The sequence below is a fragment of the Pristiophorus japonicus genome, unplaced genomic scaffold, assembly GCF_044704955.1.
Source record: "Pristiophorus japonicus isolate sPriJap1 unplaced genomic scaffold, sPriJap1.hap1 HAP1_SCAFFOLD_842, whole genome shotgun sequence".
NCBI lineage: Eukaryota > Metazoa > Chordata > Chondrichthyes > Pristiophoridae > Pristiophorus > Pristiophorus japonicus.
In genome coordinates, this window is record NW_027254764.1 from 92,853 (window position 1) to 104,735 (window position 11,883).

General features: G+C 46.3%; 1 protein-coding gene across 1 annotated transcript in view; it reads right to left on the minus strand.

Moving 5' to 3' along the window:
• Nucleotides 1–11,390, minus strand: part of LOC139257437 (zinc finger protein 721-like) — an 81,631-nt gene extending 70,241 nt beyond the window's left edge. The window contains exons 1-2 of the mRNA XM_070874492.1: nucleotides 11,141–11,390; nucleotides 6,554–7,720 (exon numbers count right to left, since the gene is read on the minus strand). Coding sequence (XP_070730593.1) covers nucleotides 6,554–7,413 — 860 coding nt within the window. The 5' untranslated portion in view covers nucleotides 7,414–7,720; nucleotides 11,141–11,390. The remainder of the gene's footprint in view (nucleotides 1–6,553; nucleotides 7,721–11,140) is intronic.
• Between the last annotated feature and the right edge of the window lie 493 nt (nucleotides 11,391–11,883).

Consider the following 11,883-nt stretch of genomic DNA (forward strand, 5'->3'; position numbering starts at 1 on the left):
GGGCTGGCCCAATAGGTTGAGCCCGGGCTGACCCAATAGGATGAGCCTGTGCTGGCCCAATAGGGTGAGCCTGGGCTGGCACAACAGGGTGATGCAAAGACCAGAACTGTGTGAGTACTCCTGCTGTGTCCTAACTAGTGTTTTACACAGTTCGAGCCTAACCTCCAGAGGGAGGTGGGAATCTGGAACTTACTGCCTGAAAGAATAGTAGGGGCAGAAACCCTCATCGCGTTTACAAAAGTACTTGGATGTGCACTGGAAGTGCATTAACCTACAGGGCTACGGACCAAGAGCTGGAAAGTGTGATTAGGCTGGATAGCTCTTTTTCGGCCACACAGACATGATAGGTCTAATGGCCTCGTTCTGTGTTGTAAACTGCTATGATTCCATGTCACCAATCCTCTTCTGTCTGATATAAACCAAACCCACAGTCACTGACACCAATCCCCTCCTGTCTGATATAATGTTGTGAAGGACAATGGAAGGCCAGAAGATTGGGAATTTTTTAGAAACCAGCAAAGGACGACAAAAAAATGATAAAGACAGAAAAGATAGCATGAGAACAAACTAGCAAGAAATATAAAAACAGACAGTAGGAGCATCTGCAGGTATATAAAAAGGAAATGAGTAGCTAAAGTAAACGTTGGTCCCTTAGAGAATGAGACTGAAGAATTAATAACGGGAAACACGGAAATGGCAGAGATTTTGAACAAATATTTTGTCTTGTTCTTCACGGTAGAGGACATTAAAAAATCCCAACAGTTGATAATCAAGGAGCTATTGTGGTGGTGAGGGTGGGGTGAGGGGGGACTTAAAACAGTCACTATCACTAGAGATAAAGTACTCAGCAAACAAATGAGACTAAAGGTGGACAAATCCCCCGGACCTGATGGCATGCATCCTAAGGTCTTCAGAGATAGTGGATGTACTGGTTGTAAGCTTCCAAAATTCCATGAATTCTGGAGAGGTCCCAGCAGACTGGAAAACTGCAAATGTAACACCCCTATTCAAGTAAGGAGGGAGGCAGAGAGCAGGAAACCACAGACCAGTTAGCCTACCATCGGTCATTGGGAAAATACTGGAATGCATCATTAAGGAATTAGTAGCAGGACATTTCAAAAATCATGTTGCAGTCCAGCAGAGTCAGCATGGTTTTATGAAAGGGAAATCATGGTTGATAAATTTGCTGGAGTTGCTTGGCGATGTAATGAGCAGAGTGCATAAAGGAATACCAGTTGAACTTGTATATTTGCATTTCCAGAAAGCATTCGATAAGGTGCCACACAAAAGGTTACTGCACAAGCTAAGAGCTCACGGGGTTGGGGGTAATATATCAGAATGGATAGAGGATTGGCTAAGTAACAGAAAACAGAGAGTCGGTATAAATGGGTCGTTTTCTGGTTGGCAAACTGTAACTAGTGGGGTGCTGCAGGGATCAGTGCTGGGACCTCAACTATTTACAATTTATATTAATGACTTGGATGAAGGGACCAAGTGTAACACAGTCAGATTTGCTGATGATACAAAGATAGGTGGGAAACCAAGTTGTGAGGAAGATGCAAATAATCTCGAAAGGGATATGAATAGGATAATGAGGTACCAACGATATAGGTAAAAAATGAGATGAGGTCCAACAAGCTGAATTTAGGGAGCTAGGAGTTAAATTAAAAAGTAGGACCTCAAAGGTAGTAATCTCAGGATTGTTACCAGGGCCACATGATAGTCAGAGTAGAAATAGCAGGATAGTTAAGATGAATAGGTTTCTTGAGGAATGGTGCCAGAGGGAGGGATTCAAATTCCTGGGACATTGGAACCGGTTCTGGGGTGGGGGAGGGGGGGGTGGGACCAATACAACCGGTCTGCACCTGGGCAGGACCGGAACTGTCCTAGGGGGAGTGTTTGCTCGTGCTGTTGGGGAGGGTTTAAACTAATACAGCAGGGGGATGGGAATCTATGTAGGGAAACAAAAGGAAGTAAAATGGGGGCAGAAGCAAAAGGTGGAAAGGAGATAAGGAAAATTGGAGGGCAGAGAAACCAAAGGCAAAAATCAAAACGGGCCACATTACAACATAATTTGAAAAGAATAAAGAGTGTTAAAAAAAACAAGCCTGAAGACTGTCTCAATGTGAGGAGCATTCATACTAAGGCGCAGATAGCTGTTAACGGATATGATGCAATTGGGATTACGGAGACATGGCTCCAAGGTGACCAAAGCTGGTAACGCAACATCCAGGGGTATTCAATATTCAGGAAGGATAGATAGAAAGGAAAAGGAGGTGGGGTAGTGTTGCTGGTTAAAAAGGAGATTAACGCAATAGTAAGAAGGACATTAGCTTGGATGATGTGGAATCTGTATGGGTAGAGCTGCAGAACAGCAAAGGGCAGAAAATGCTAGTGGGACTTGTGTACAGACCACCAAACAGTAGTAGGGAGGTTGGGTATGGCATCAAACAGGAAATTAGGGATGCGTGCAATAAAGGTACAGCAGTTATCATGGGTGACTTTAATCTACATATAGATTGGGCTAACCAAACTGGTAGCAATACAGTGGAGGAGGATTGCCTGGAGTGTATAAGGATGGTTTTCTCGACCAATATGCCAAGGAACCAACTCGAGAGCTGGCCATCCTCGACTGGGTGTTGTGTAATGAGAGAGGATTAATTAGCAATCTTGTTGTGCGAGGCCCCTTGGGGAAGAGTGACATTAATATGGCAGAATTCTTCATTAAGATGGAGAGTGACACAGTTAATTCAAAGACTAGGGTCCTGAACTTAAAGAAAGGTACCTTCGATGGTATGAGACATGAATTGTCCAGGATAGACTGGCGAATGATATTTAAAGGGTTGATGGTGGATAGGCAATGGCAGACATTTAAAGATCACATGGATGAACTTAAACAATTGTACATCCTTGTCGTGGGTAAAAATAAAATGGGAAAGGTGGCTCAACCGTGGCGAACAAGGGAAATTAGGGATAGTGTTAAATCCAAAGAAGAGCCATATAAATTAGCCAGAAAAAGCAGCAAACCTGAGGACTGGGAGAAATTTAGAATTTAGCAGAGGACAAAGGTTTTAATTAGGAGGGGGAAATCATCATCATAGGCAGTCCCTCAAAACTAGGATGACTTGCTTCCACGCCAAAATAGGATGAGTTCACAGGTGTTTCAATAAAGGACCTAATATTCCAGGTCCTGAACTACATCCTGAAGGGAGGAAGATGCCTGTGCGTGGATTTTTTTTAAGGTGGTGGCCGTTGCACAGAAGCCACCACATGGGCTTGACAGAGCTAGGTCTTGGTCCAGTGGCGAGGATTAACCAGGTCGACTGGAGACCAGCTCTGCTGCATGGATCTAGTGCATACACATATCACAGTGTGGGCTGGCCCGTGCTGACTCTGGGCCCCTGGTCCCGAACTCACACCTCTTCTGGGCCCCAATCATGTCCCTCCACAGTCTCTCACCGCTCCTTCGCCCCGACCTCGCTGCTCCTGCTACACCGACCCATGGTCCAATCATCAACCTGGACCTTGATGACGTCACTCTTTGCTGCCTTCACAGCTTGCGCTATTCCCTGAAGCTGCATGCCTCCACGCTGCTCCCTGGGCTGCACACTGCTCCTTTTATGGCCCCGACCTCCATAACATATCCCGATCTTCCAATATAACACGGACAGGGTATCCGGACATTTATCACATTGCTGTTTATGGGAGCTTGCTGTGTTCAAATTGGCTGCTGCGTTTCCCACATTACAACAGTGACAACACTCCAAAAGTACTTCATTGGCTGTAAAGCGTTTGAGACATTTGGTGGACATAAAAGGCACTACATCAATGCAAGTTTTTCTTTCTTAATACAAAAGCAAAATACTGCAGATGCTGAAATCTGAAATAATAACAAACTGCTGGAAATCTCAGCAGGTCAGGCAACATCTGAGAGAAAGAATAGAGTATGAGAAGAAGCTTGCAGGGAACATAAAAACTGACTGCAAAAGCTTCTATAGATATGTGAAGAGAAAAAGATTAGTGAAAACAAACGTAGGTCCCTTGCAGTCAGATTCAGGTGAATTTATAATGGGGAACAAAGAAATGGCGGGCCAGTTAAACAACTACTTTGGTTCTGTCTTCACGAAGGAAGACGCAAATAATCTTCCGGAAATATTAGGGGACCGAGGGTCTAGTGTGAAGGAGGAACTGAAGGAAATCCTTATTAGGTGGGAAATGGTGTTCGGGAAAATGATGGGATTGAAGGCTGATAAATTCCCGGGGCATGATCGACTGCATCCCAGAGTACTTAAGGAAGTAGCCCGAGAATTAGTGGATTCATTGGTGATCATTTTCCAACAGTCTATCGATTCTGGATCAGTTCCTGTGGACTGGAGGTAGCCAATGTAACACCACTTTTTAAGAAAGGAGGGAGAGAGAAAACGAGTAATTATAGACCGGTTAGCCTGACATCAGTAGTGGGGAAAATGTTGGATTCAATTATTAAAGATGAAATAGCAGCACATTTGGAAAGCAGTGATGGGATCGGCCCAAATCAGCATGGATTTATGAAAGGGAAATCCTGCTTGATCAATCTTCGAGAATTTTTTGAGGATGTAACTGGTAGAATGGACAAGGGAGAACCAGTGGATGTGGTGTATTTGGACTTTCAAAAGACTTTTGAGAAGGTGCCACACAAGAGATTGGTGTGCAGAATTAAAGCACATGGAATTGGGGGTAATGTACTGATGTGGATAGAGAACTGGTTGGCAGACAGGAAGCAGAGAGTCGGGATAAACGGGTCCTTTTCAGAATGGCAGGCAGTGACTAGTGGGGTATCGCAGAGCTCAGTGCTGGGACCCCAGCTATTTACAATATACATTAATGGTTTGAATGAGGAAATTGAGTGTAATATCTCCAAGTTTGCAGATGACACTAAACTGGGTGGCAGTGTGAGCTGTGAGGAGGATGCTAAAAGGCTGCAGGGTGACTTGGACAGGTTAGGTGAGTGGGCAAACGCCTGGCAGATGCAGTATAATGTGCATAAATGTGAGGTTATCCACTTTGGTGGCAAAAACACGAAGGCAGAATATTATCTGAATGGCGGCAGATTAGGAAAAGAGGAGGTGCAGCGAGACCTTGGTGTCATGGTACATCAATCATTGAAAGTTGGCATTCAGGATTATCAGGCGGTGAACAAGGCAAATGGTATGTTGGCCTTCATAGCAAGGGGATTTGAGTATAGGAGCAGGAAGGTCTTACTGCAGTTGTACAGGGCCTTCGTGAGGCCACACCTGGAATATTGTGTTCAGTTCTGATCTCCTAATCTAAGGAAAGACGTTCTTGCTATTGAGGGAGTGCAGCGGAGGTTCACCAGACTGATTCCTGACATCGCAAGACTGACATATGAGGAGAGACTGGATCAACTGGGCCTGTATTCACTGGGGTTTAGAAGGATGAGAGGGGATCTCACAGAAACATATAAAATTCTGACAGGACTGGACAGGTTAGATGCAGAAAGAATGTTGCCGATATTGGGGAAGTCCAGAGCCAGGGGACATAGTCTAAGGATAAACGCTGAGCCATTTAGGACTGAGATGAGGATAAAGTTCACTCAGAGTTGTTAACCTGTGGAATTCCCTATCGCAGAGAGTTGTTGATGCCAGTTCATTGGATATATTCAAGGGGGAGTCAGATAAGGCCCTTACGGCTAAAGGGATCAAGGGGTATGGAGAGAAAGCGGGAAAGGGGTACGGAGGTGAATGATCAGCCATGATCTTATTGAATGGTGGTGCAGGCTCGAAGGGCCGAATCCTGCACCTATTTTCTATGTTTCTATGCACAGATGGATCTGGGGGTTCTTGTACATGAAACACAAAAAGTTAGCATGCAAGTACAGCAGGTAATCAGGAAGGCAAATGGAATGCTGGCCTTTATTGCAAGGCGGGTGGAGTATAAAAGTAGGGAAGTCCTGCTGCAACTGTACAGGGCGTTGGTAAGACCACACCTGGAGCACTGCGCAGAGTTTTGTGCTGGAGTGGTCTTTATTCTCGTGCCGAGGGGATTGCTACACCAGACGGGAGAGGCAACATTTGGGAACACTGATTCCCCACCAATTCCCATTCCGCTTCTTTCTGGTGGATAATGGAGGGGCCACTGTGTGTAATGTGTAAGTCAGTAAGAATTGTCAGCAAGCTCTTTCTAATTGGACATTTTATTCAGTAGAAACTTTCACACACTATTGTAGATTTTGTACCAAAGATCAATTTAGGATTAAAGTAAAAGTTCATAATATATTGCAAACTAACTTTCTGTTGTGAGTCGCTGAATTAAGGGGAAAGATAACACACAGCGTTTCTTAAATGGACACTGCAGCCCTGAGAACACCATCAGCAATATATGCAGAATATTAAAGTCCAGCCAAGTTATAGGGTTATTAACATCAGCAGAAACAAACCCCAACTGTCGGAATGAACATGGTTCAATTGGGATGTGATTAACAGCAGCAATAACAGCAGATTCCAACCCCTGCAGTCACTTGTGAACTCGCTGGTGTGTCAGCAGGTGGGATGACCGAGTGAATCGCTTCCCACACTCAGAGCAGGTGAAAGGTTTCTCCCCAGTGTGAACTCGCTGGTGCGCCAGCAGGTTGGATGAAAAAGTGAATCCCTTCCCACACTCAGAGCAGGTGAATGGCCTCTCCCCAGTGTGAACTCGCCGGTGTATCAGCAGGTCGGATGACCGAGTAAATCCCTTCCCACACTCAGAGCAGGTGAATGGCCTCTCCCCAGTGTGAACTCGCTGGTGTGTCAGCAGGGTGGATGACGTAGTGAATCCCTTCCCACACTCTGAGCAGGCGAACGGTCTCTCCCCAGTGTGAACTCGCTGGTGTATCAGCAGGTCGGATGAACATGTGAATCCCTTCCCACACTCAGAGCAGGTGAATGGCCTCTCCCCAGTGTGAACTCGCTGGTGTGTCAGCAGGTGGGATATCTGAGTGAATCGCTTCCCACACTCAGAGCAGGTGAAAGGTTTCTCCCCAGTGTGAACTCGCTGGTGCGCCAGCAGGTTGGATGAAAAAGTGAATCCCTTCCCACACTCAGAGCAGGTGAATGGCCTCTCCCCAGTGTGAACTCGCTGGTGTATCCGCAGGTCGGATGACCGAGTAAATCCCTTCCCACACTCAGAGCAGGTGAACGGTCTCTCCCCGGTGTGAACTCGCCGGTGAGCTACAAGTTGGGATGACCCAGTGAATCCCTTCCCACACTCAGAGCAGGTGAACGGCCTCTCCCCAGTGTGACTGCGTCGATGAATTTCTAGCTCAGACGGTGATCTGAATACCTTCCCACAGTCACCACATTTCCACGGTTTCTCCATGATGCGGGTATCCTTGTGACTCTCCATGGTTGGACGATGGGTTGAAGCCTCGCCCATGCACACAACACATTTACAGTTTCTTCGCGCTGTGAATGGTGCGATGATTTTTCAGGCTGTTTAATTGGTTAAAGCTTTTTCCACAGGCCGTGCACTGGAACACTCACTAGGGTGTGTGTGTGTCTCAGTGCTTTTCCAGTCACACTGATGTTTGAAATCTTTTCCCACAGGCAGAACAGACAAACATTTCTCCTTCCACTTTCAAAGGCCGATGATATTCAGGTCCTGATGAATCGATTGAGTCCGTCAGATCTTGACGTGATGTTTGGTTTGTGTTTCCTGTCTGAAAATCTCCCCTTCCAATATTCTGTAAAAGGAGATAATAAAACTCATCACTGTCAGTACAAGACAGAAATTCAGGATAGACACATCTAGTTTCCATGGAACATTCTTTCCTCTCTTGTTCTTCCAAAGCTGTAAATCCCTATCCCACACATTGTCCCCCCTGCTGTGCTGAAATCCAAACCCATCGCACATTTCTAAACTGTTTCTCCTCCACTCCCAGTTTTCACCACCAATTCTGGCTGGGTTCAGTTCCACACTCACTGGTTCTCCTCCCTCTCCACCCCTGAAGGTGCTGACTATGGCTGGGTTCAGTTCCACATTCACTGGTTTCCCTCCCTCTCTTCCCCTAAAAGTGCTGACTCTGGCTTTGAGGAACAGGGTGGATGAAGGGGAACCAGTGGATGTGGTGTATTTGGACTTCCAGAAGGTATTTGACAAGGTGCCACATAAAAGGTTATCGCACAAGATAAAAGTTCACGGGGTTGGGGGTAATATTTTCGCATGGATAGAGGATTGGTTAATTAACAGAAAACAGCGAGTCGGGATAAATTCTCGGTTTGCCAATCAGTAACTAGTGGGGTGCTGCAGGAATCAGTGTTGGGCACCCAACTATTTACAATCTAGATTAATGAATTGGATGGAGGGACCGAGTGTAATGTAGCCAAGATGGGAGGAAATGCAATGTGTGAGGACACAAAAAACCTTCAAAATGACATAGACAGGCTAAGTGAGTGGGCAAAAATTTGGCAGTTGGAGTATAATGTTGGAAAGTGTGAGGTTATGCAGTTTGCCAGAAAAAAATTCGAAGAGCATGTTATTATTTAAATGGAGAAAAATTTGCAGTACAGCGGGACCTGGGGAGTCCTGCTGCATGAAACACAAAAGGTAAGTATGCAGGTTCAGCAAGTGAACAGGAAGGCCAATGGAATCTTGGCCTTTATTGCAAAGGAGATGGAGTATAAAAGCAGGGATGTCTTGCTACAGTTATACGGGTTATTGGTGAGGCCACACCTAGAATACTGCGTACAGTTTTGGTTTCCATATCTAAGAAAGGAGATACTTGCTTTGGAGGCAGTTCAGAGAAGGTTCACAAGGTTGATTCCGGAGATGAGGGGGTTGACTTATGAGGAAAGGTTGAGAAGGTTGGGCCTCTACTCATTGGAATTCAGACAAATGAGAGGTGATTTTATCGAAACGTATAAGATTATGAGGGAGATTGACAAGGTGGATGCAGAGAGGGTGTTTCCACTGATAGGGGAGACTAGAAGTAGAGGGCATAATCTTAGAATAAGGGGCCGCCCATTTAAAACAGATGAGGAGGAATGTCTTCCCTCAAAGGGTTGTAAATCTGTGCAATTCGCTGCCTCAGAGAGCTGTGGAAGCTGGCTCATTGAATAAATTTAAGACAGAGATAGACAAGTTCTTAATCGATAAGGGAATAAGGGGTTATGGGGAACAAACAGAGAAGCGGACCTGAGTCCATGATCGGCTCAACCATGATCATATTAAATGGTGGAGCAGACTCGAGGGGCCGTATGGCCTACTTCTTCTTATGCTGACTCTGGCTGGGTTCAGTTCTACACTCACTGGTTCCCCTCCCCTGATGGTGCTGACTCTGGCTGGGTTCAGTTCTTCAATCACACATTTCCCACTCTCTGCTCCCCTGATGGTGCTGACTTTGGCTGGGTTCAGTTCTTCAATCACACGTTTCCCACTCTCTGCTCCCCTGATGGTGCTGACTCTGGCTGGGTTCAGTTCTTCAATCACATGTTCCTTTCTCCGCCCCTGAAGCTTCTGACTCTGGCTGGGTTCAGTACTACACTCACTGGTTCCCCTCTCTCTCTCTCCTCCCCTGATGCTGCTGACTCTGGCTGGGTTCAGTTCTGCACTCACTGGTTCCTCTCCTCTCCTCTCCTCTCCTGAATGAGCTGGATCTGGACGAGTTAAGTTCTACACTCACTGGTTCCCCTCCCTCTCCCTCCCCTGATGGTGCTGACTCTGACTAGGTTCAGTTCTACAATAACTGGTTTTCTCTCTCTCTCCTCCTCTGAAGTGCTGGCTATCTTAGATCTGGTCCTGTGTAATGAGATAGGATTAATAAACAATCTCCGAATAAAGGAGCCCCTTGGAATGAGTGATCATAGCATGGTTGAATTTCAAATTCAGATGGAGAGCGAGAAATTTGGATCTCAAACCAGCGTTCTAAGCTTAAATGACAGAGACTACATAGGTATGAGGGCAGATTGGGCAAAAGTGGACTGGGAAAATAGATTGAAGTGTAGGACGGTTAAAGTGTAAGGCCAAATTACAGCAAAATTCTAAAGGGGCAAAGTGTGTTAAAAACACAAGCCTGAAGGCTCTGTGCCTCAATGCGAGGAGTATTCGGAATAAGGTGGACGAATTAACTGCACAGATAGCTGTTAACCAATATGATGTAATTGGCATCACGGAGACATGGCTCCAGGGTGTCCAAGGCTGGGAACTCAACATTCAGGGGTATTCAACATTCAGGATGGATAGACAGAATGGAAAAGAAGGTGGGGTGGCATTGCTGGTTAAAGAGGAAATTAACGCAACAGTAAGGAAGGACATTAGCTTGGATGATGTGGAATCAATATGGATGGAGCTACGGAATACCAAAGGGCAGAAAACGCTAGTGGGAATTATGTACACACCACCAAACAGTAGTAGTGAGGTTGGGGGCAGCATCAAATAAGAAATTAGGGATGCGTGCAATAAAGGTACAGCAGTTATCATGGGCGATTTTAATCTACATATTGATTGGGCTAACCAAACTGGTAGCAATGTGGTGGAGGAGGATTTCCTGGTGTGTATTAGAGATCGTTTTCAAGACCAATATGTCGAGGAACCAACTAGAGGGCTGGCCATCCTAGACTGGGTGATGTGTAATGAGAGAGGATAATTAGCAATCTTGTGCGAGGCCCCTTGGGGAAGAGTAGAATTCTTTATTAAGATGGAGAGTGACACATAATTAAGGTGAAGATAGGCACATTTTTGAGCGATAAGGGAGTAAAGGGTTATGGGGAGCGGACAGGGAATTCGAACCTAATCCATGATCGGATCAGCCATGATCTTATTGAATGGGGAGCAGGGTCAAGGGGCCAAATGGCCTACACCTGCTCCTATTTCTTATGTTCTAGAGAATTTCCCCTCCACTCCCAGTTTTCACCACCGATTCTGGCTGGGTTCAGTTCTACACTCACTGGTTCCCCTCCCCTGAAGGTACTGACTCTGGCTGGGTTCAGTTCTACACTCACTGGTTCCCCTCCCCTGAAGGTACTGACTCTGGCTGGGTTCAGTTCTACACTCACTGGTTCCCCTCCCCTGTAGGTGCTGACTCTGGCTGGGTTCAGTTCCAGACACTGACATAATTCACTTTGTTCCTGCACTAACATGGCCGCGCATGCGCTTTGCTACTCACTGAATACAGATGGCAGGCCGTTGAACCAGCCTTCCTACACCAAAATGTCCGCCGTTAGCCTGATCCTGTGACCGAGAGTAAGCCCCGAAGCTGCAACCGCCGATATTCCGGTTATTATTCCGGGCTTGCGGCGGGCACCGGTTGTTTATGAAGCCTCCCCGGCTCCCCGTTGGTTCATTACTCCGCTCTGTACCGATGAAAAGGACACTTCTGAGGAGCCTACACAAAACTTGTGCTCTCCGCCATTACCCGCACTGCACACACACCAAAGCCCCGCCCCCCAGGACCCGCGCCTGCGCACTGAGCTCCTGTAGTCTGGGTGCGGCACATTCTTCCCCACGGGGCATGCTGGGTACATAAGACCATGAGAAATATAAGCAGTAGTGGGCCACCCGGACCCCCGGGCCTGCTCCCCATTCAATAAGATCATGGCTGATCTGATCATAGAGTCAGCTCTACTTCCCTGCCCGCTCCCCAGAGCCCTTTACTCCCTTATCGCTCAAAAATCTGTCCATCTCCGCCTTAAATATATTCAATGAACCAGCCCTCACGGCTCTCTGGGGCAGAGAATTCCACAGATTTACAACCCTCTGAGAAAAGAAATTCCTCCTCATCTCAGTTTTAAATGGGCTGAGGAGAAAGGCTGCATTTGTGAATAGAACAGGATTTACTGTGATTGCATTGGACACTGAAACATGTTCATTCTGGCAGCTCTTGTTAGTTTCTGATGATCTTAATAGCCC